Source organism: Talpa occidentalis, unplaced genomic scaffold, assembly GCF_014898055.3.
Source record: "Talpa occidentalis isolate TD23 unplaced genomic scaffold, MPIMG_talOcc4v2.1 talOcc4.2, whole genome shotgun sequence".
Taxonomy (NCBI): domain Eukaryota; kingdom Metazoa; phylum Chordata; class Mammalia; order Eulipotyphla; family Talpidae; genus Talpa; species Talpa occidentalis.
Genome location: NW_023602073.1, coordinates 1,234,176 through 1,258,896, shown reverse-complemented (window position 1 = coordinate 1,258,896; position 24,721 = coordinate 1,234,176). Strand labels below are relative to the sequence as shown.

The following is a 24,721-nucleotide window of genomic DNA, read 5'->3' as shown; positions in this document are numbered from 1 at the left end:
CTTTCTAAGGGAGCCCAAGAACCTGCGAGCAGGCGCCCTGGTGAATTCAGCTGAACTGAGCTGATGGAGCCACCTCCCAGCAGTCAGCTGGGTCCTGACAGAGACACAGGGCGACCCTGGGCCTCCTCCCATCCCGTCAAGGAGCACCGGGTGGACCAGTCTACGGGAACTCACCTCAATAATAGATAACTGGGCGCGGGAGGGCGGCTTGAAGGAAGCAGCCACATGGGAGCGGTGTTGGAGGAGCTCGGGCTGTTGATGACTTTTAACAACGAGTTGGGCCTGAGTTGAGGATGTGGGCAAGATGTTCTTCCAGAGACGACGACGCGATAGACATCCCAGGGCAAGAAAGCGCCGCCTTCAAAGTAGCCAAAAGGACGTTCTGAGCACCAGGAACGTGGACGGTGAGTCGTCCCCAGTGCCGGGAGAACGGGAAGCAGAAAGAGAAATGGGTGGGCGGCGGACCAGGGACAGCCTCTCAAAGGAAGTAAGTTCCCGGGAGCTGAGAAGCATGACATTGCACGCGCCTGGGTGGGGCGTGGGGAACCTGCGTGCGCGCACCCCGGAGAGCGCGGGGAAGCCCAAGTGTGCTCAAAATTGCATTTTCCACTTCACCTGAGCCGAGATTTCAGCGCGATGTGAACTGTTATAAATTTGACTTTCAAAGAGAGGTGTTTCAACCTGCATCTTCCAGTGTGGAAAATTAAGCCAGGCCTTGGGAATTGATTAACTGCCGAGGACAGATGGCGGGGGGGGGGCCTCTGTTTTCTGAACCCTCTGGGCTATTCTTGGGGGGACACATTTCTGAGGTTCCCTCGGCAAGCCATGATGATGTAGGGCTGTCATTAAAATAGCCAAACATTTCGTTACCTCTGATGGGCCGACTGCACACCCAATATTAATTGGGTTACCTCCATCCTTTGGAGTGACTGTCAAGGTAGGGTGTGCGGCTTTGGGTTTATTCTGTTAACCGGAGCCAGGGAGCAGCAGCTGCGGCAGCCTGGATGTGCTGGCCATAAAGTGGACACATTACAGAGGTTTGTTGAAGGAAAGGGGGGTGCAGAATCCAGAGCAAGGAGTCCCCACCCGGCTGCTCTTCATTCAGTTCCTCCTGGCGTTCCCTGCAGCTGCCTCATTCCCAGCTCAGCCAAGGGGTGTCTGGAATCTTGTCCTGAGCCGTCAACACTGACATTTCAGGACATGCGGGAGCCACTGCCTGGGAAAAGGACGTGCAGCCTGGCCCTGCCTGGAGGAAGCCGGAGGCTATCCCCCGAGAGGACAGCGGGGGAGCTGGTCCCCCGGCCCTTTCTACCCCCCCACTTCTCCCTGGCCACTGCGTTCTTGTCGTGCCCTCCAAGTGGCCTTTGGAAGAGGAGGCCTCGCCGGGGAGGGACAAAGCAGGGACTGTCGCTGACAAAGGCGGAGAGGCAGAGTGACAGAGGACGCTGGTCTGTAGCGCAGGCCCCGCGGCCCCAGATGTCGCAGGCGCCGCTCCCCGCACGAAGAACAGGATTAGTCACCGGCTTGTCCCCTAATGGACACACTCGGTGATCTGTAGAGCTTCATTTACTGGGTTAATAGTGCTTTGCCTGACTTCCTCTGCCGGGGAGGAAAAACGCCCTGTGAGGAGAAACGCTCTGGGCTTGTCCGCGGCGGTGACATGAGACGCAGGGTATTCACCACTGAGTGCCCGCGTCTCCTGCGGCGGGGGGTGCCCCCGGGCGCCGGCTCCGCCAGGCCAGGGCGCTCAAGCGAGACGGTTCAGGTATATTGTGAAATGATTTAATGTGATAATAATGTCCACTTTGCGAGATAGATGATGCTTTTTATAGTGGCTGATGGTTAATGAATGATACATTAGCAAACATTGGCTGAACATGGTCGCGAATGCAGATGAAGAGCCGGGTGGGGTCCCAGCACCCCGCTCGGCCCCCCGCCCCTCCTCCTGTCCCCGCCCTTCCCCCACCATGAGGCGCAGAGACATCAGCAGCATTTCTGAGCCTCAGAAAACTTCATTTATTTAAGAGCCAAAAATAGGTGCGATCCCAGGTGCGTCCGGCCTCTCCGCCTCTGCGCCCCCAAAGGAGGGGGACAAACGGCCGCTGAAACATGGCTTCTTAAATCAGATGAGACGCAATGAAAGTGGGAAACTGAACAAATACATTCTGTGTTGACCCAGTTTATTAGATGAAGCCGTTTACTCTGATTTGATTTATCTGGCAATACACAGCTCAGCTGTGAAATGAGATAAGCCGCGGCCCCTTATTTACTGTCCTGTCCAGCGGGCGCCCAGCCCCGCCCAGCGAGAACCTGCAGGTTCCCACCCCCAAGGCCAGCCCTCTGCCCTGCCCTTCCCCAGCCAGCGGGCCTGAGGGCACTTGGGAGCAGGCCTGAGGCCGTGGGGTCCTCCTTAGTAGTAGGACAATGACCCGAACCCGGGGCCTCCCCGCTGCCAGGTGAGCCCGGCACAGCCCAGGGTGCGCTTCTCTCCTCTCTGCCGGGGGGGGCCCCCTCCGATGGCCATGGCTGATGGCCACCCTCGAGAGCAGACTCCAGCTGCAGGATGGCGGGTCCTGCCCCAAGGCATGGGGACAGGCCCTGTTATTTTGAGCTTTTCTTTTTTTTTTTTTTAAGATTTATTTACTTATGCATACAAGAGCTGGGGTGCAGGCCAGAGGTGCAGGGGTGAGAGGACTCACCAGAGACAGAGTGGGGAGCAGAACAGGCAGACAGACTGAAATCCACTGCTGAGGGGAGCAGTGGGCGAGACAGGAGAGGTCTGCTGCACCTTGTGGGTAGCTCCCTGGCCGGGGATGGAACTCATGCTGCAGAGGCTGTGGACAGCTTCATAGGTTGCATCTTAACCCCTTGTGCCACCAGGGAGGGCCCTATTTCAATCAACATCTATAGCAGGTGTCTGGTCCGTTGATGGCTCACAGGGAGAGGGGCCCTAGCAAGTGGGTCCTGGGACCTTCCAGGCTCACTGCTGCCCCCCGGGCCACAGGGCAGACCCCAGGGACCCGGGGCAAGAGGGGGCTCCTGATGGGCCTGGGGACGTGGGGCGTGAGCCAGTGGGGAGCAGCCTTGAGAAATGGGTTTGGTCCTTGGTGGGGACCCCGGTCTGGGGTCTGGCCAGCATGGGCCTGAGAACCATGAGGTGGGGAGCGGGTGCCTGCAGGTGGGCTGCCAGCACCCCACACATCCCTGCTCCACCTCTGAAGTTAGAGAAGACAAAAGGTGCACCGCAGGCGGGCCCCGTGAGTGGTGTTCTGGAAGCTGGAGACGGGGTGGGAGTCAGGGAGGACACGCTTTCCCATAGGCTGGCCAGTTGCAGGGCACACTGGGGTCTCTGAGTAAGGCGGGTTCTGTGCACCAGGTGGACACCTTGGACAATGTAATGGCTAATTTGTGTGTTGCTTCACTGGCCTAGGGGGCACTGGATTGCTGGCAGGACACTCTCTGGGTGCCTCTGTGAGGGCACTCCTGGGGCAGGCAGGCACCCGATTCGGGAGACTGAAGAGGTCACCTCCTGACCGCGATTGAACCAAAATGGACCAGAAAGAGAGGGAGAAGCGGGGGTGAAAGGAGGGAGGACAGAGAGGGAGGGGCGGGAGGCAGGAGGAGCTGGGAATCGCATCTTTGTTGGTGAATTGATTGTTTTGGTCGCGGGAACACCGGCTCACAGTACCGCATAGGATTTGGGGTGCATTTCACCCCTCTTCAGATGCCTGTCACCTCCACCAAGGCACCCACTGTCCTCACCACTGGAGCCGCCTCCCCCGGTTCTCCCTCAAATCGACTCTAAAGTTTAGCACCATTCATCCGCACACGATGCATTTCTGTCCCTGTGATGGATTACACCTGACAACAAGTTGCCGGCTCTTAATGAGAACCCGTCGTGACCTGGGGACAGCGGATTTCTTCAGGACCTGGGGGTGCAAAGGTTCACTTCAGGGGTGCTGGGATTTCAGCACCAGGACAGCAACCACGTGCCCGTGTCCGCTGCGGCCTTCTCCCCTGAGGACGGGCCGTGTCCATTCACGTTCTTCTGCTGCTGAGAGCAAGCTCTGGCCTTTGAAACCACACTGTCTTCAGCTCAGAACGCAACTCGTTTTGAAGATTCTGCACAGCACCGTGGATTGGGGGTCTGTTCGGAGATCTGAGACCTTCCCCAAGCCAGCACCGGTGAACACGCTCTACCCTCTCCCTCTGCTGACACGCCTGTGTTGCCAGAGTCTAAGCATTTATTTTTGTTTTGCTTGTGCTTTTGCTTTCTTTCCTTTGTATTTCCCAAATGACTGAAATTGCTAGTTTTTGTCTTTCTTCTTCTGGTTTAGTTCAATCAGCATCATCCCCTTCCGTTCCACCCATGTTGTTGCAGCTGGCAAGGTGGCATCTTTTTCATGGCTGAATAGTAGTCCATGGTGTGTATATACCACATCTTCTTTATTCATTCCTCTGTCATCAGGCTCTTGGGTTGCTCCATGTTCTGGCCGTTATGACTAGTGCTGCAATGAACACAGGGGTGCAGATATCTTTTTTAATTAGTGTTTTCATGTCCTTCAGGTAAATACCCAGAAGTGGGATAACTGGACCATATTCTAGGAGCCTCCATGCTGATTTCCATAATGGCTGTTCCAGTTCACATCACCACAGAGACTCAGCTTGAATCTGTCTCCACCTTGATGCTTTGACACTGGGGCACTGCCGGGCTGCTTGCAGGGAATCGGCATGTTTTGATGAGGCAGCCCACCTCACCAGGGAGCATCTCAGCTGCAAAAAGGCAGGTCAGGCAGGAGTCCTGCCCAATCGTTCGCTTAGTGGGTCCTGTTACTAAAGGTAATAAGCCTGCATGTCCTGTTACTAAAGGTAATAAGCAGAGAGAGAGGAGGCTGCCAGGACCAGAAGAAATCTCACGTGGGGAGTGACTGCAGCACTCAGTCACTGGCCCCACAGCTCTGGCACAAATGGAGCTGATGGCGGGGTTTCCTAAAAGCTACAGTGGGTGCTCTCTAGCTTGCCCTGGTCATCACACTCAAACTGCAGAAAGGGGAAAGCCATAGTTATCTTCTTGAAATCAGTCTTTCAATGAAGATTGTTTATTTTGCCCAAGTATCATGTACATTACTGTCACGGTTGCTGATACGACTGCTGGATGGATGGCTGGGTGGGTGGGTGGGAGGATGCAAGGGTGATGGATCATACATGGTCTTAACATACATAAATTCCTCGTACTGATTTTCAAAGTAAGAGACTGAAATCAGACGCCAAAAGCATTTTAAATGCTGACTTATAGCCCTTCCCCCTTCTTCAGTCATGTGTGTTGATGTTCGAGGCTATTGAGAGTGAGGAGTGGTGTCCTTTGACCCTGTAATCACCCCTCCCCCCTGCTAGATGCCAGTGTTTGTATAAGTGACGTGCTAGGTCTGGGTCCAGCAAGGCTGGGGTGGCGTCCATCCTGGCTTTCCTGAGACAGAGGCTAGAGGACTCAGAGTTGCCAAGGCAAGAAAGTCCCGGCGCCGAGACCACCCTGTGTCACTTTAGAGCTGCAGTAGAAACATGGGTAACGGAGAGTAACCCTGGAGTTGCAAACATAGAGGAGAAAGACAGTCTCACCGGTGGCTGGGACATTTTCCCTAGAAGAGACACTGGGCTCGAGAAGGCAGAGATGGCCTCGTGGAGAAGACCCACCCTCAGTCTGGACTGCATCTGAGATCCAGATTACCTGGGATTGTCTTTTTTAATAGGTTTTTTTTTAGTTAGTTAGTTTCACCCCCAATGTTCCTTGCACCCCTTTGGCCCTTCCTCCCTCCCTCTTAGCCCCAGAAACCTCACTTCCTTGATTAGCATCCGCTAGATTTTAGAAGTAATTTGCTCCGTTGAATCATCCACCATGTAATTGTTCAGTATTTGTCTTGTTCTGATTTGCCTCACACGTGCAATTCCCTAAAGCGCCTTCCCCTTTGCTGTGAGTTGGCGACATTTCATCTTTCCTCACGGCCACAGTGTGTACCCTGGTGTGGATGGACCCGTCTTCTCAATCCAGCCCTCTAGCAGTGGACACTTAGACTGTTTCCAAAACCTTTTGTAGTCGTCAGAAGGTTTTAGGAGACCTACAAATAAATTTCTCATACGTCAGGTCTCGCTAAAGGCTCAGCCGCCAGACAGTCCCACCTTTGGGAGATCGTCACTCACACCCAACACCAGGCTGACCCGCAGTGGAACCAGCTGCCCCACATCCAAGTCAGATCCTTCCAGAAAGGAGCCAGTGTCGGTGCTGGTGGTGCAGACGCCTGTGACGTGGACAAGCCGTGTTGAAGGTGGGTGAGAGTGGGGACAGGCAATGTCACGGCCAGGGAAGGAGGTCCTCCCTGGGAAGCCAGGGCCAGCCTCTGCAGAGGTAACCACGCCCCTTTATACGCCTAGCGCTGGAGAGATGACGACAAGCTGCTGGCACTGTTGGCAAAGCACAAGTGGTAACCAGGTCTTGCTCTTGTCCTAAACGACTCTTTGCTTACTTGCTCGTTTTTCGATTGTAAGGTTTTTTTTTAATCCAGGTAATGTGCAGATTTAGGGTTACAAGGTGGCCTCACCATGCCCCCCACCCAGCATTTATCCACCTTGGACCATCAAACCCTCCTCAAAATCACAGCCTCAGGATTCATGGATTTAACCCATTTTCAGTTTTAGTAACAGCTGGATATCAGGCATGACGGGACCACCTCACGGACCTGAAACAGACCTGCCAGATCCCTCCTGGCTTCTGTTTCTTACTTTACAAAGAAATGAATGAGCCAGGAAGGGGTCCGGCGGGCCACCCCCTCTCTGGACCGCACCGAGGAGATGGGGCTTAGTGACGGCCGTCCCGGCTGGATCAAGCTTGTTTTGTCTGGCAAATGAATTATGTAAACCTTATCCACAGAAACTGTTTCAAGTCAATTAATTGTTGTAATTACTTAAGATTTCTTTTTAATGAATATGGCTCCCCGGGGACCGGGGGATATCCTGTCATCTGTACTGCCTGATAAATGAAATGTGATTTGTGGCTGCTGCAAACTGAACCCATGGACTTGCGCGGTGGCTGCTTCCCGCGTGCTTGTTAAATGGAAGCAATGCCCTTGATGGAGGCAGGACATTTATTAGAAACGGTCCCGTCGGCTGGAGGGCGGGGGTGGCCATGCACCCATCCTCGCCACTCTCCTCCTTCCTCCTATCCCTTCGGAAGGGAATTAACCAAGCCCATGACCTCAGCAGAGCTGCATGTTATTATCATAATCAGCCTCCCCATCCGTCTTTCTCCCCGTCAGGTTCCATAAATTGAGGTCTCAAACAACTGTGCGGGATGGATTGTCACTGATAGAGAACATGCAGGGTCTCGGTCTCTCTCTCTCTCTCTCTCTCTCTCTCTCTCTCTCTCTCTCTCTCATTTTCTCTCTCTCCCTCTCATTGCATAAGACTTATCTCTCCACTAGTTGCTAAGCTAGGGTCACATCTCTCTTTCATGGACATCCCATTCTGAGTGATCAGGAAACTCAGCACAGCCTCAGATAAGAGAATGCAAAAAAATCCTGGAAATCGGTCCCAACATCTGGAATCTACTCCAGCAATCAAACCCTATAAGAGAGCATAGTTCAAAACAATTTGTCAGCTTTGATGGTTTTAGTTTGGCCCAGTGAGCCGTCTCATCCACCTCAATAAAATGTTTTTTTCTGGAACATTCCTGCTTGGGAACCCCTGCAGTTTTTTGGTTTTTTTTTTAAGATTTATTTTTATACAAGAGCTGGGGTACAGGTCAGAGGCATGGGAGGGTGAGAGGATTCACCAGAGACAGAGCGGGGAGCAGAACAGGCAGAAGGACCAAAATACAGTGCTGAGGGGAGCAGCGGGCGAGACAGGAGAGGTCTGCCCTGCCATGTGGGTATCTCCCTGGCCGGCCAGGAATTGAACCCATGCTGCAGAGGCTGCAGACAGCTTCACAGCACAGCACTCAACCCACTGTGCCACCAGGGAGACCCCAACCCCCGTAATTTTGAAGTGTTTCTAACCCAGATTTTCAGAGAGGGCTAAAATGAGTGAACTCACAAAACTCAAATACTTGGCTCACAGGGAATTCCATCATTTGGAAATACACTAAGTGACGTGTCTACTTTGAGATCCACCATTTTTGCTGAAATGGACGGTCTTCACTGGGTTGGTGAAAGTGCAGGGGTCCTGAGTGTGATAAAATCCGAGAGCCCCGATCCTGAAATAGTCACCCACTGGCCCACGAGCAAAGTTTATTGTCTCTGCGTGACCTGGAGCTGCCTCTCCTTGACCCCAGATTTCTGCACGCGCCAGTTGGCTCTGCACTAGCCTCAGCCTGAGAGACAGGAAGGGACAAACAGCCACGTGCCTTTTTCTCTGCAGCATCTCCTCACCTTCAAGCCCTACGACCAGGAGACCCCAGGACTAGCAAAGGCTTTTAAAGAGCAGAAATCTCTTCCTCAAGGTTCATGCAATCAATGAGTACATGTTTCTGAGGTGGATGCCAGAGTCGGAAACTCAGCCTGAAGCTTCAGCACCATGGTGAGCCCCCACCTCCAGGGCCATTTCCTGCCTGTCTAGCAAATGCCAGGCACTGTCCTAAGTGACCTCCAGGTGACCCTAACCTTAAAGTACCCTTTGTTTAAATAAAGATGTGCAGCAAGACAGGCCAGCTAGACCACGAGGCCCAACCTCTGCTCCCTGCCTCTGGGCGGTAAGCCCCTGACCTTCATCCCTGGAACCTCATCCAGAATCAGCCCCTGTCTCTGTGGCAGCCCAGCCCAGCCCAGCCCAGCCCTGGGGCGTGCATAGGCAGCCATGCAGGGGTGAGGAGCTGCCGCAGGTCCTGATGTGAAGTAGTGCCACTAGGCAAATCCTATTACCTCCTGCAAAATGCAAATAGCAGCCAAGTTAATGAGATGGCTGAGCGTGGCTCAGGACAGGGAGGGGACAGTGAAAGGGTGTCACAGGCTCCGGGACAGCCCCGATGGGTGCACGGCTTGTTGCTGTTCCGTTCTCGCCACCATTACAATCTGCGTTTTCCTGGAAAGAAAACCATAGCACAGGGAAATCAAATGACATTCCCGATGTCATGGAGCTAGAAATACAGAGAGCGGAAATTCAGAACAGCTTTCTTTCCCCCAAATTGGCAGATGCTCCTTAGATAAACTGCTGTGTGAAATTATGTGGCATTGCCAGGGAAGGGGAGAGACGGAGGGAGGGGGAGGGGAGCATAAAGGAGGGGAGGGAGGGAGGGGAGGGAGAAAAGGGAGGAAAAGGAGAGGGAATATGGAGGAGGGAGAAAAATATGACAGAAACTCTACATCTCCTCAAAGCCTAAAACATTTCTTTCTGCCCATTATCAAAAACGCTAGCCAGCCCAGCTCCAGAAGGCCTGCAGGTCCAGGGCGCAAGGATGGGGCCTGGTCATCACCGCGGGGACCTAGCGTGGCTGCCATACCTGCCACTATTCTCGAAGGCTGTCGTGAGAGGTGACAATTCTATCTTTTTTAAACTATTAGATTTTAAACTATTAGATTTTAAACTATTAGATCTGTGACAACAGCCATTAATCTAATTACTCAACCCACCGATCTTATCAGTGGTAACAGGTTTTCGTTGATCTTTTGCAATTTCTAGATAAGCAGCCATGACATCTACAAACAGTAGTTTGTTTGACTTTGTTTTTTTTTTTTTTTTTTTACTAAAGATTTATTTTATTTATACAAGAACTGGGGTACAGGCAAGAGGCGTGGGAGGGTGAGAGTATTCACCAGAGACAGAGCAGAGACCAGAACAGGCAGACAGACCGAAAGCACTGCTGAGGGGAGCAGAGCGGGCAAGGCAGGAGAGGTCTGCGTGCCATGTGGGAATCTCCCTGTCCAGCCGGGAATTGAAGGCACGCTGCAGAGGCTGTGGACAGCTTCACAGCGCTGCGCTCAACCTGCCGCGCCGCTGGGGAGGCCCTCGGCTTTGTTTTCTGTTGTGGACAAAGACATTCCCTCTTCTGTACTCTTATTTTGGATATCTGGAACTTGTAAACTGTCACCTTTTGACTGTAGATATTTTTCATTATCATAAGCATTTTCCAAAGAAAATTCATTTTGTGTTTTTTTTTTTTTTTTTCCTTTTGGGTTTATCCATTTCAGTGTGAGCATTCCACTCATGCTACGTCTATGAAAGGGATGAAAAGACCCTTTCTCCAAGCTGAGAAATATCTTGTTTGGCACAGAAATTAACTGTGAGTTGAAGTTAGGTCAAAATAATCCAGTCTACGGCAATTTTAAATGTGTTCTTCAAAAAATATTCCTAATTCTTCCATGATCATATTCTTCTGTCCTGAAGAATGAATTATGATAACTCATATTTATCTTAAATCGTTCATTTTGCCAAGGCTTTCAAATTATTGGCCTAGACCTGGACCACATTCTCATGAAATTATTTTATTTCCTTGATATCGGATGCCATCTTCACTTTCTCATTTCTTTGTCTTGTATTTTTTTGGTTCCTATTTATCAGACTTTCTGGATACTTGTTGGATTTTAATTTTTTCCAACGATCACACTGTTGGATGTATCAATTAACTTCTTTTTCCTTGCTTTCTAAAATATTTATTTTGCATATGAATTATTTTTTATTTCTACTTTCCCTACTTATCTTTGTATAACTAGTTTTATTTTTTTCTGTTTTTTTTTTTAAAGATTTATTTATTCATGCAAGAGCTGGGGTACAGGCCAGAGGTGCGGGAGGTTGAGAGGATCACCAGAGACAGAGCAGGGAGCAGAACAGGCAAATGGATGAAGACACTGCTTAGGGGAGCCGCGGGCAAGGTGGGATAGGTCTGCCGCGCCATGTGGGTATCTCCCTAACTAGCCGGGAATCAAACCCGTGCTGCAGAGGCTGTGGACAGCATCACAGCACTGCACTCAACCCACTGTGCCACCCAGGAGACCGTAGTTTCATTTTTAACATTTTTCAGGAGTTAATTCTACATATTTTTCTAACAGTGACAATTTGTAATGCTACAAATCTGATTAGGTGGTCTTGATCACACCCTACAAGTTTTGGGATATTCTGATCTTCTTTATATTATGTCAGACAATGTGGGCTGTGACGTGGGTGCCATGAACACAGACCCTGAGCGAGGCCTTGGTTGTGGGAAGTTAGCTGAGTGTGATTCTGGTAACATAAGCAGGGTGGGGAGAGCAGAGCTGGGCAAGAGGAAATCCATCAAGGGTGAGGTAATAGGGTTGAGTAAAACTGGGGTCCACCTCTGAGAGCAGGATTGCAACATGCCTTGGAAATATTCTTTGTGGGTAAAGAGAGCTGGGTATGTACCCAGCCATTGCAGAAAAGAGGTGCTCATGTGTGCCTAGACCAGGGGTGAGGGTCAGCCACAGGCCCCTCAGCATCTGCAGTTCTCTAATTGTAGATTCACTGTCTTTCTCATTTAGGAACTTGTCCCAAGTGTTTTGTTGAGTCTTAATTTCTAAATGTGCATTGCTATGCTTTTAAATGTTAACACCCTGAAAATATGCATTGTCAGTTGTCCTAGGTAGAGTTTTCTTTCAATGGAAGGAGCTATTCCAGATTAATCTTTAGGAAACTGCACATTTCAGAACAATAACACATTTATTAGCATAGCTGTTGTATTTGTTCCACCCATTCGGTACATATGTATTCCAGTTGGTTACTGTTTAAATGTTTTAAATTTTTATATTCCTCTCTTTACATTTTTATTTTGACATAATTTCAGACTTAAAGAAAAATTCAAAGGATACTTGAGAACTCCTATAAAAACTTCATCCAGATGCATCAGTCTATTTCTGAAACTTTAGCATGAGCATTTAATCTATAAATTTCCCTCTCAGCCTGCTTTAGTTGTAACCGATAAAGTTTTTTTTTTTTTAAAGATTTATTTATTTATTTATACAAGCACTAGGCACAGTCAGAAGCATGGGAGGGTGAGAGAATTCACCAGAGCCAGAGCGGGGAGCAGAGCAGGCAGAAGGACTGAAGTACGCTGCTGCTGAGGGGAGCAGCGGGCAGCAGGAGAGGTCTGTGCGCCATGCGGGACCCTCCTCTTGTGGCCAGGGAGCAGCCGGGGATCGAACCTGCTCTGCAGAGGCTGCAGGCAGCTTTGCAACCCAGCGCTCAACCGCTGCGCCACTGGGGAGGCCCACCAATAAAGTTTGACATACTATGTTTTATTATCCAGTTCAAAATACTTTCTAATATATTTCTTTTTTCACCTTTGCATTATTTAGCAGTGAGTTAATTTCCAAATACTTAGTGCTTTCATAGATATCTTGCATTTTATTTTTGGTGTAATTAAATGTATTTTAACATGATTATTCTGTGGTCAGAGAACATACTTTATGCAGTTTGGATCCTTTTAAATTTATTGAGCTTTGTACAGCACAGTTTAGTCTTTATTACATTGGTAAATGTGCACTCAAGAATATTCTTTTGGATTTTGGGGTATAGCATCCTGTGTCAATTTGGTCAAGAAGGTTGATAGTATTGTTCTGATACTTTGTGGTTTCCTTGATGTTTTTGTCTAGTTCTATCAATTGCTAAGACAGGAATGTTAAAATCTCAAGCTATAATGGTGGAATTGACTTTCTCCCTTTAATTCTATAAATTTTTTATTATATTTTGAGATTCTGTTTTTAGGCTTACACATTTAAGACTGTTACTACTTCCTGCCAAACAGACTCTCTTATCACTATAAAATGTCTTTACCAGTTTTATGATTTCTTTGTCTTGAAGTCCATTTTATCTGACAGTAATTCTGTTCCATTCGTCTATGATGACTACTTGTGTAGAATGTATTTTTCTACCCATTTCCTTTGGATCTTTGTCTTTATATTTAAAGCACATATCTTGTAGACCACGCACATAGTTGAGTCTTATTCATTATCCAGTCCAGTTGTCTCTGCCTTTTAATTGAAATGTTTAGTTCATTAATATTTAGTGTATTTGTTGATATCATTGAAATGAGGTCTGCCATTTTATTGTTTCCTCTTTGATTTTTGGCCCTTATTTCCTCTTTGCTTGTCTTATTTTGGATTTTGAAAATAATTTTAAATTCTATTTTACCTACTGGCTTTTTAGACTTCTGCTCTGCATTACTTTTTAATGGATGATTTAGTGATTACAATATTCACCTTAACTGTTCACATTTTTTAACAATTAATACTGTGCCACATACATTTTCTGTGCTAGTTGCATATATTTTACATCTACATACAATGTATACCACCACAAGAAAAATTCATAATTATTGCTTTAAGCAGATCTACATAGTTTAAAAAAGAGAGAGAGAGAAAGAAAATTCTTTTATATTTACCCAGATATTTACCATCTCTAATGCTTTCCATTCCTTCTTGAAAATATGAGTTCCCATCTGGTATTATTTCCTTTCAGTCTTAGGAACCTCATTAACATTTCTAACATTTCTGGTGCTGGGCCGCTGTTGACAAATTCCCTTGATTGTCTTTCATTTGAAAATGTTTTTCCTTTGCCTTCATTTTTAATGGATTTTTTCAGTGAATATAGAATTTGGGGTTGACAGATTTTGCTTTTCCTTCAGCACAGTAAAGAAGTTACTCCATTCCCTCTGGCCTCCCAAGTTTCTGATGAAAAATCAGTGATTATTCAAACTGTTATTCCCTCATTTGTAACGTGTCATTTTTCTCTGGCTGGTTTAAATGTTATCATCTCACACTGTGTACTTCAAATACTTTGCTGCCAATTTTCCTTTCTTTCTGGAACTCAAATCACAGACATGTTAGACATTTTGATAACTTCCACAATTTCATGTGGTTCATTTCTGTTTCAATTGTTATCTCTTTGTCCTACAAATTGGACAAAATTAATCTGGTTTCGAGGTCATAGGAACTCTTTCTTCTCTCCTAACTAGTATGTTAGTAAGCACATTCAGTAGTTTTAAAATGTTAGATAATGCTTTTTCCACTATAGCATTTCCCTTCACTTCCCTTTTTTATAGTTTGTAATTCTCTGCTAAGATTTCCTGTATTTTCTTTCATTTTGATCCTATTTTTCTCTACACCCTTGAGTATAATTATAATGGCTCTTTGGAAATCCTTGCCTGCTAATATCAACATCTGCATCATTTTTGAGATCTCTCCACCTATTCCTTCCTTTCTGGAGTATAAATCACATTTTTATTTTTCTTCTTATACCTGATAGAAAATGTCCTAGACATTGTGTTTCCTGTATTATAGAAACTATGGCTTCTACTTACTTCTCTAAAATGTATTTTTAAGCAGATAGTGAACCTAGCTGAACTCAAACACGGAAATCTCAGACGAGTTCTTTCAGCTCCATGTCCAGGTGGAATTCTTGGCAATGGTCCTTAAGTCAATAAAATGGCGACTTTCTATTCCATTCCAACAACCCCACATGGCACTGCTGGGACCTGCTCCCAAGGTAAAGCCTTAAAAACATGACCCACGCTCAGGGCCATTACCCTGGCTTAGCTTTCATCGCTCCACCAACATCTGCCTGTTTTTGTTTGCTCTCCAGTGCCTTCAAGCAGTTGTTTTCTCACATTTTGTCCCAAGGTTGTAGTTTTTACCTCCAGGTGCTGATCTGATAGAACCTTCTCTGCCATTACCCAATTAATCCTTTTGACTGTGTATGTGTGAGATTTTTTTAAGTTGGGGACACCGTGCCAGTCAACGGTCATTTCACAAACGTAAGGTAAAGACCCAGGCCCTAGGAGAACATATAACCCAAGGAAAACTGTACCCCTTCATGTGACCCTTACCCCTGGGGATCAAGCAAGGCCAGGCTGGGAGCACACAGGCTGCTGTGATGTGGCCGCCTCGCAGAGGACGGGGACTCAGAAGTCCATCCAAGTAATCCGGCGAATCAGATGAGCTCCCGGCTTCCTGTCCGGGGGAGTCCTGCGAACTGGCAGTGACTCTCAGAGGCCTGCAGAGGACACAGGGAAGCCCCTCTTTGTTCTCCTCTGCATAATCCTTGTCCCTGCCCACCCTCATCTTAAACAGGCTGGTGTTCCAACCTTCGCTCTCAAAATGACAACGAAACTCCTGGGGTTCACTTCAAGGTGCTTCCTACCCGTTGACCCTGCACCGCCTCTGCCACCCGCTTCTGCTCCGTGACCCAGGACCGCATTGCCTTCTTCTGCATCCCAAAGCAAGGCTGACAGACACTGGCCAGTGCCCTGTGAAGGGGACTGTCTCCATCATTATGAGGCTGTGATTCCTCTCTTGGGTCTCCTTCAGGAACCTCCTTTGCTAAGAGGAAAAATTGTCCTGTTAGAACATCCTGCATTGCCTTGGGTCAAATCTCAAAACCCCTTAAGTTTCCGTAACTTTCCTCCCAGTAAACATCTAACCGCAGATGCAGCTGAGGACCGAGCCCACCCGGGGCACAGCTTCCTCGGCAGGCAGACGCAAGGCTCCCCCTGCCCGCCCAGTCTCCCTCTCCTAGTGTTGGCCACGGTGGCCCCCACAGGCCGGAACAGGTCCAGATACTGGGCAGCTGGGCATAGACAAGGGGGCTCCCCAGGAGCCCAGATATGGGAGGTATCTGAGATCTGCTCCATTTGGGGGTCATGTGTGCTAAGTTTTAAACCCTTCACTTATGGGAGAGGGGAGACTCCCCATTTTATGCAACTGTGGAGAAGGGGTACTTTTGGCCCGGGGTCTCCTCTCCTCCCTGCAATAAGTGGAGGGTCTTTTCCCGCCGTCTTTCCACCCTGAGCTGCCCCCAGTAATGAAGCCAGCAGTCACGCCGTGCCTGCCGTCCACGTGCACTCCGGACTGAGGTGTTTGCACGATTATTTTCCTCTGCTGCCATCTCGTCTCCCTGTTAATAATTAAGGGCTTTAAACTGCCCTCTTCTGTGTCATCATCTTCGGTTGCTTATAATGTTGTATTGCAGATAGAAGATAAGTAGAGGATAGACTGGTGGTGATTGATAAATGATAGATGATAACTAAATAGCTGATAGAAAATTGCTAGATAGATAGATAGATAGATAGATGATTGATAGATGATAGGTCATTGCCAGATAATAGATTGATAGACAGGTGATAGAGACAGATGATAGACTGATAAATGATTGATAGCTAATGCATAGCTAATAGATTGATAGATGATTGGTTGATAAATAGCTAATACATAAATAATTGACAGATAATAGATAAATAACCCAGATAACAGGTTGATGGGCCATTGGCAAATGGATGATAGACAGATGGACATTTATATACGTAGTTAGAGAGATACTCTTGCCGCTTAGGCCACGCCCACCCTGGCTAACACACTGGAAGGTGAGGCGTGAGCTGGCCCACAGGAAGTGGCTCCTGCCCCCAGAGACAGGCCCATAAACCACCCCTACAAGGTGTGCTAAATTCCACCTCCTCCGGGAGCCCATGCTGCCAGGCTTCCTGGGGTCACACAGCTCTCCAGCCACCTCCAAATGCCCAGCCCCTTACCCCCTCCTTGCCGGCAAAGGTCTGAGCACACAGCCCCTCCCGCCTGGGTTCTTTTTGGCAAGAGTTTAAGGTCCATCGCCTCCCCTCTAAGACTCCCCCGTCTCGTGCCATCTCTGCGCCTTGTCCCCCTGCTTCACAGAAGTCTGAAGTCTGTGTTTCCATTTTTTGTGAGTCTGCCTGTCTCTGGGTGGCAGCCAGTCAATTCAGCAACCTTAAGAAGAATCCCACAAGCCCATCGGGGTTGGCACACAAAAGAGGCAAGTTGAATTTCCCCCAAGAAGCCCATGACTTGCAAATGCAAATCCTAACCCTCTGTCCACACCCGGAGCCTTGGCTCTTTGTGTCCAGGTTCCTCGTCCGTTCAGATCCATCCAGTGCTGTACTTCATTGAGTTGATCGTTCTTGAGCAGGTGACCGGTATCCCCCCAAATCCTTAGCTGCCGTTGCCCCCTCGCTCAGACTGTCGACCTGAAGGGAAGCCATCAGCCCTGAGATCAAAACTAGGCAGGGGAATAAGATCCATTTTCTGAAAGTGCAGGAGCACGTGAAACCTGCCCAGCTAATCATCAGGAGTATAAAATTTTTATTTCTCGGTTAATAAGCAACACCTGTGTTTATAAAGCGTCTCTGATGACTTGCTGTTTATCTCTGGCAAAGAATATAAAGCATTCTTAGAATAGGTTCCTCGCGAACACACCTACCATTACGACCCTCCAGCCCCGCCCGTGACTGGCGTAACCTTCCTTGTCCTTCTCTCTGCTCTGCACACTCACTTCTTTAATTTTTTTATTGAAATGATATAATATAAAAAAAACATCGGATACAGATAAATCAACTGTCTGTGACATGTTACAGACATCAAGACAGCAAGCAGAAGACATCACGATTGCCAATAACAGACACTTAGTCTCATAAAACTTGTAATCAACTTCCAAGCCCAGGCGTAAACTGTAATATATCGCTGCAAACATGCAACAATAACACACTATTGGAATTGCACCTTCGCCGTCTCTGTCGTTAATAACAAATACGCAGGGAAAAATTTTGACAGTCATTCATTTTAATGGGCATCTGTTTGTTTACCAGATCCCACAGCTGGCGCCCCGGAACCCAGCCTCCTCCTGGACCAAGGCGGGAGGGAGCCTCGCTGCAGGTGCCAACCCCAGCAAGGTCACCTCGCAAACTTGCTCAGCCCGGGATAGCCCCAGGTCTTCCTCTGGACCCAAGAGAACACATACGGTAAGAAAGCCCTCGCCTGGTGGATTTGTACCCTTGGGACTCTGCCAGACACATATGGCTGCATTGCAAGTGCTCAAAACAGTGGCTAGCAAGAGCCATCATTCTTGTGCGAGGAATCAGGTGGGTGGCTCCGCCTGGCGCCCTCGCTGAGGTCTCTCTACTCGGCTGCTGCTCAAAATGGGGCGTCTGGGAAGGCAGCCCTGGAGCTTGCGCCCAGTGGGAGGGGCCGACATCTGGGCGTGGGAACAGCTGGAGGTCCTGGGGGCACCTCTTCCCCCTCTGCCTCCACCTCCTCTCTCTCTCTGCCATCTGCACAAGATGTGGGCACACTCCCACCCTCCCGTGCGCACACACACCCTGCATGCGTACACACCCTGCGTGTGTACACCCCCATCCACACTCACACCCTCCCGTGCGCACACCCCCCCGCATGCTACACCCCCATCCACACTCACACCCTCCCGTGCGCACACCCCCCCGCATGCTACACCCCCATCCACACTCACACCCTCCCGAGCGCACACACCCCCCGCATGCTACACCCCCATCCACACTCACACCCTCCCGTGCGCACACCCCCCCGCATGCTACACCCCCATCCACACTCACACACTCCCATGTGCTCACAGCCCCCCACATGCATACACCCCCATCCACACACACCCCGTCCTGTGCACAGACTCTCACACATAGGCTGCACACACACACACCCATACTCACACTCACACCCCCCATTCATATGCACACACACTCTCCATGCACACACCCACTTCCCCTTGTGCCACACACCCTCCATGCTCACACATCATGCACACACACCCTCCTGTGTGCACATACCCTCCATGCTCACACGTCCTCCATGCACACGCACCCTCCATCCGCACACACCCTCCATGCACACACACCTTCCATGTTCGCACATCCTCCATGCACACACACATACACACCTACATCCTCCATGCACACACACCCTCCATACACATACACACACACCCTCCATGCACACACACCCTCACTCTGGGCGGCGTCCTGGTGAGCCATGCAGTGAATCCTGTGGGGCTGATACTGGCCACCCCTTGCACAGACCCTGCAGCTGGCCAACCCTATGGTCCAGGCCAGGCAGGAAGCCTGGGATTGCTTTGGACGTCCACAAGCTCAGAGGCAGAAAACTCTGAGAAGCTGCCACTCAGACTCTGACTGGGGCCTGCCCCCATCAGCAAGTGGGCTCCTGTCAGGGGGGAAGCCACAGCCCGCAGGCCTCTGGGTCAGCACCTGTCTTGGAACAGAAGCCTGGCTATCCAGGCTTTGGTGTTGGGGTCACCAGGCCTGAGGGGAGGGAAGGGGAGATGCTCTGAAGGGACGTGCAGGCCCAAAGGAGGCAGTAGCACAAACTTTATGGGGTATAGCATGGCAGGGGAATGTGGGGTGTGTCTGGGTGGGGTCCTCTGTCTGGCTGGGGCCTGGCCTCTGGCTGTGATGTGCTCTGGTGGGCAGCACCTGCCCTTGGGTCTGGCTTCTATCTAGCTGGTGTGTGACCGCGGCGTTCGGCGTTGGTGAGCTTTTGAGCTAAGGGGTCTGAGCCTGCAGGAAAACTGCAGACTCGGCTGTGGGAATCACACAACCAAGGTGTTCCTAAGGCGGCTGCTGCTGAGTCAGGTCATGGGGGGCTTCAGCGACCCCCCTTGTGTGGGGACAGCAGTCAGCTGACCCAATGCACCCCCCTCCACCTCCCATGTATTGTTTGGATTTGTCACAAGCAAAGCAATTCTCCTGAATGAAGAAGGAACCTTCCCAGCAACTCCAGAAATCTATGGGGGCAGGCGACGTCTTTGTTTTTTTCCCTTTTGGGAACACAAGTCACAGTTTGGGAAGGCAGGGGAGGAATTCAGGCTGAAGTTTTGACATGACCTATGTCCAACCCTTTCCTGGCAAGTCGCTCACCACGGGCCAGGCAGGATGTCACCCAACTGCCCTGTGCCTGATCCCCCTGGGAGCCTTGCTCCAGGCCAGACCCCATCCTGCAAGCCAGAGCCTTTGCTCTCACTTAACTCTGGAGAAGCTTGTTTGGCTCAAGAGTCAGAAATCTCTCTTGCTGTTGTCCCCTTGAGATAACGTAAGCGATCGCTGGATGCCGGGAACGTCTGCTGCGCCGTGAATGCTCACAGCCACTCAGGGATGCTCAGCCCGCCCAAGAGCACCCCCAGCAGCCAGGGGCCTCTGCAGCCCCACTCTCTGCCCCACCTGGGCACCCCTCCTCCCGCAACCCTCCCAGGTAGAGCAGGTCACGCAGGTACGCCTTGTACCTGCCGCAGTGGGAGGGCACCCCGCTTCTGGCCTCGAGGAGAAGTTCTCTTCCCTCGCAGCAAGATAATGTTTTAAAAAGCTGACTTTTAAACCTCTTACTGAATTTTTTAATGGTTTAAATTCATCATGTCACAGCTGCTGTGCAGCTAATAGAGGCCATAAAACACTGTATTAAAGGATTACCCGTGCAAAATTTCCTCTCGTGCTAATGTGAATTTTAATACTTTTAACATTTAGTTGAGATGGGAATGTCCAAGAACAGCTTGTTCAATAGGTTGTTCTATAAAATTAAGTTCCTCGTCTCATCAGAAATGCCAGGACTCCATTAAGGGAAGATTTTACAGAGAGGCCAAGATGATTCACTGCGCAGCATTTGGGGGGAGGAAACAACATCTGCTTCGCCATTAATGCTGTGGAAGAAGAGAGGAGGGGGGCAGCACAGCCGGGGAGCCCCGAGTTCATGGGCTGGCCTGCCCCGGGGAGATGCTGGCTCCAGATGTGGGGGAGGCCGAGGACACACAAAACCGCAGATGCTGCTCGGGCTCCTCTGGGGGTCACTGGTCGGGAGGGTGAAAGGTCTCAGCTGCCCAGGATGGCCGTTACAGGGACTCACCTGGGTGCCCCACTTTGCCTGACCCACCTGGGCCCCTGTGCAGCCAGATGGCGGGAGAGAGACCCACGGGTGGTGTGGCTGCAAGAGCAGAGGAGACTGGCAAGATGGGACACTGGTCATCTCATCCGTTTCGGGGGGCTCAGTGCTGAGACCCTGAGTCCCAGTCTGCGCACAGTTGTGGGCCTCCCAGGCAGAGTGCAGCCATCCCCCTGGTTGAAGGCCACTGGCCTCCTCACGCATCTGCAGCAGGAGCCGTTCCCATTTTGGAGCTAGTGAGAGTCAGAAGCAGCAGTGACAGAGCCCCTGCCCCGGCGGCTGTACACCAGGCACCGAGGTGCAGGCGCCGCGTAGCATTTCCAAACTGTCCTGAATCACCACCTTCTGAATATGCGCCTCTGGACTGGCGTTCCTGGGTGCACCTCCCCAAGACGTCCGAGGAGCAGACCGCTTCGTGCCCCAGCCTCACCCCTCTTTGACATCCAAGGCGGCAGCCGCGCAGGACTTGCTGAGAAATGGCACCCCGTGCGACAGACTCGCGCTCGCTGCTGTCTGGCCATCGGCCCGAAGCTGCAGGTTTTCTTGGCGACTAGAATGGATGTTAGAACGTGCCCTGGGCCATGTCCGAGAGGACACCGTGACGCTGGGTGCTCAGGGGGCCCCCCAAAGGCTGAATTTGTCCTTGACACTCTATTTTGTACTGTGTGTGTGACTGTTCTGAGAGCCTGTCATTTCTTATCAGAATGAGAAAGGCTAAAGAGATAATATTTCAATAACATACTGGCCTGATCATAAAATAACTCAATGGAAATGTGTCATTGCCTGGGGCCGCCCGGCAGGGGCCTGAGACTCACATGATTTCTGCTCGAGTTTTTTTTATGGTTACATTTTCTGTTACAGAAGACATCCCCTCAAGTCTTAGTTATGCTTTTATTCAAAAGGGAGAACCACGGGATAAAGACCTACAAAACTTATTATGATCTGGCCCTCGAAAGAAATAAAAGTCTTGCCGGCCTTGACACTTTTCCTGCAGCCGCCCCCCCAGCCCTAGGCTGGCGCTCCTGGGTTGCTAGGCAACGGGGGTCGCCTTCCAGGTCTTAGAGGCAGAACCTAGTCAAGAGAGGGTGTGGTCCACCCAGAGAGGGCAGATGATGGGCGACTGCAGGTACATCAGGAGGTTCGGAGGTTTTAGAAATTTTCTGTTATCATGCCGAAGGCGCAAAGGGAGAAGCTAACTTGTCCAGAGTGGGTGGGAGCAGATTTGCAAGCTCTGGCGATGAGAAGCCACTGTTGAAGCGGCGCAGAGAGAATCCAGCCTATGGTCGGGCTGACACGGCGCCAGACCCCAGCTGCAGACAGAGGCACCTGGAGGGCGCAGACCAGGGAGGCACCGGGAGGCTCCCCGGAGGGGGTGCTGTTTTGTAGGGGAGGGCTTTGTCGTTTGGTTCTGGGTTTTCTTCACCTCTCTCACATCCTGCCAGGCATGAAGGCAGCGCTGGGCAGCCCAGGCTCCTGAAGGTCAGGCAGGAAACCCCAAGCCCCCTTCCTGGGGCCCTGCCCAGGCTGCCTTTGAACTTTAATAAAGGGCATGGAAATCACCCCCCGGCCCCCCACTGTGTCTCACTCTGTTCGCCACCAAATGCACCTGACTCGGGTTATCAGTTCAGTAACATCTTCACGAGAAGTCTGACTGATTTCAGGGCGTGTCGGGAGCACGTCCGAGCGGGGCCGGGTTATCGCAGCGGCTCATCCTGGGCAGAGCCGCTATTGGGTCTCACTTCATCTCAGGACCAGCTCGGAATATCCTGCTCGTATCTTCCCAGGGATCGGTGCACGCCACTGTAAGGACATCTGAGCCACGCGTATTCTCCACCCCCACCCCACCCCCCCCCACCCGGGGGAGAGCCACGTCCCTCTCCAAAGCACCGGGCTGGCTCCCGGCAGTGACAGCACCTGCCGCCATAACAGCAGATCGATGTCCAGTCTGGGTGATTTGGGGGCTTTAGCAGGACGGCGGCAGGTCTGGTCTTGTGTCCGAAACCCTGCCGGCCTCCACGACCGCCCTGACCCAGACTCACACCCCGGCTCACATCACAACCAGGAGCCGCTGGGAGCGGCCACGCAGCCAAGGCGGCTGCGACAGACGCGTATGATTTCTTTGGCCCTCCAGGGTGAAAAACGGACTCCATCCATTTTTTGTCTCATATTTGCCATTTTCCTTTCCCTGAAGATAACTGGCGTTTCTAGACATGTCCTGGCCGTTGCTGCTTGTCAGCCCTGGGGTTGCAGAAGACGGAGCTGCTGGGAAGATGTGGCTCTGGGGCCCCGAGCCAGGCAGAGTGACTATCCCAGAGCCCACGCCCCCTAAGGGTGATGCCACACAGTTCCCGGCTTGTCACCACCCTGCCCAGGGGTCTCCAAGGCAACCTGGCACCAGGTTCAGGCTGATTCCCTCGCCATCTCTGTCCCCAGCATCCTCGCAGCCCAGCAAGTGGCCGCCTCTGCTTGCTCCAGCTGTGTCTGCAAAACCAAGTCTCAACGAGAGCATTGGGTGAGTTTTGTTTCCTATTTTTACACTTTAGGGTCTGAGACCACTTGAACCATAGGGGCTCAGTTTCAAAAAGGGGGTTTCCTCCAATCTGCCTGAAGCCACATCTCAAATTTGGCTTAGCCCCCAACCTCCTGCGGGGCCTCCCCACACCCCCTCTCACTGTGCTGTCCCTGACCCCAGCCATGCAGTGGAGACCAGGTGACCCGAGGGGCCCCAGAGACTCTCTCCTCGCCCCCTGGGAGAGACGAGGCTGCTGGGATCCCAACCCTTCATGGGTCTAGATGCCTCCAAAGCCACTCTGGAGCCTGAGCGTCCCCCTTCCCGAGTCACTCTGGCCTCAGCTCATGCTGCTAATGGATGAGGGCTCCTGTCCTGTCCCCTGGGGTCTCCACTATGACTCAAACCAGCCCCCTGTACTCAATTCCTCCATTCCAAGTGCCCAGATGGCCGTTGTTCTCTTGAGTTTGAGCTTGATGTCTTCCGGGAAAGAGGCCAGATCTGAGTGGGCAGCTGTGTCACCAGCGCCCACACACTGTGTGGGCAGAAGGGAAGCTGGCCCTGGGCGTCAAGCTCACCCTGCTCCCCCGATCCCCACCCGCAGTGCCAGCTCAGGTTGGGCCCCCGAACCTACCAAGTAGTTTGCAATGAAGGGAAGGGACTAATTTATTTTGATTTTTCAAATCGCAGGAGGAATTAGCAAGTTCACTCTGTGTCCACCCAAAGTAAGTCTAAAGGTCACGTGTCCAGCCACGGGGTCCCTAGCCATACTTCAGCCCGTTATTTCATCCTGCAATGACATGAGAAGCCCCGTGGGACATGGATTTCCTGTCTCAAACAAGGGAGGGCATGGGGTTTGCCTTCCAAGGGCAAGAGGAGTCGTTCCAGCGTCTTCCTCCCCATGCTCCGTGTCACTCCCGCAGACCCACCTCAGCACCGCAGGTAAACTACCGCGTCATAAACCTGTTGCGGCTACGAACTGTTCGGGGTGTTAAATACCTGTGTCACCTTCAAAGAAAACCACTTGTGACATTTGCTTCTCGGGAGAAAGGCGCGTGTGAGCACAGGCAGGGCTGGCAGAGGAGAGACGGGGCAGCTGCCTCCCTCCAGACCCGCAGACCTGTCCCCCTCCTGCGGGGTCTCCACTCCCAGAGCAGGACAGGCCCTTCGGGCTGGTGGTTCTCGGCTTCCGGCAAACATCACAGCCACCCAGGCGAGGAAAGCAAAGATTTCTAGACCCCGCTCGACGCAGGGTCAGATGGTGCTGGAGGGCGTCCTGGTTGGGCATTTTAACAAGTTCCCAAGTGACACAGATGCTGCGATGGGGAGAGGCTGGTACTGCAAGGAGGTTGGTGCTGCAAGTTGGGGAGGCTGGTGCTCCGAGAGGGGAGGCTGGTGCTGTGAGGAAGGGCTGGTGCTGCCCAGGGTGGGGGGAGGCTGGTGCTGCATGGGGGGAGGCTGGATCTGTAAGGAGAGGCTGGTGTTGTAAGGAGGGGCTTGTGCT

At 51.1% G+C, this 24,721-nt stretch overlaps 2 protein-coding genes across 14 annotated transcripts in view; both read left to right on the top strand.

Annotated features, from left to right (window-relative positions):
- SLC35B3 (solute carrier family 35 member B3) overlaps positions 1 to 4,778 on the top strand; it is a 58,303-nt gene extending 53,525 nt beyond the window's left edge. For all 13 annotated transcript variants that reach the window (XM_054698238.1, XM_054698236.1, XM_054698240.1 and 10 more), the window contains one exon: positions 4,567 to 4,778. The gene's annotated coding sequence lies outside the window, so the exon portion shown is untranslated. The remainder of the gene's footprint in view (positions 1 to 4,566) is intronic.
- A 1,365-nt stretch (positions 4,779 to 6,143) lies between these two features.
- Positions 6,144 to 24,453, top strand: LOC119253186 (uncharacterized). The gene is made up of 7 exons (XM_037520807.1): positions 6,144 to 6,320; positions 8,407 to 8,565; positions 9,399 to 9,515; positions 17,603 to 17,755; positions 23,142 to 23,220; positions 23,908 to 23,942; positions 24,141 to 24,453. Exons 2-7 carry the CDS (start codon positions 8,510 to 8,512, stop codon positions 24,451 to 24,453), a joined length of 753 nt encoding a protein of 250 aa, XP_037376704.1. The 5' UTR covers positions 6,144 to 6,320; positions 8,407 to 8,509.
- The last annotated feature ends 268 nt before the right edge of the window (positions 24,454 to 24,721 follow it).

Excerpts from the sequence above, each read along its gene's own strand:
- LOC119253186 (XM_037520807.1), top strand. The coding sequence starts at position 8,510 with ATGTTTCTGAGGTGGATGCCAGAGTCGGAAACTCAGCCTGAAGCTTCA. Across the intron at positions 9,516-17,602 it reads CTCGAAGGCTGTCGTGAGAG|ATCCCACAGCTGGCGCCCCG; the intron begins GTGACAATTCTA and ends TTTGTTTACCAG. Across the intron at positions 23,943-24,140 it reads TCACTCTGTGTCCACCCAAA|ACCCACCTCAGCACCGCAGG; the intron begins GTAAGTCTAAAG and ends TCACTCCCGCAG.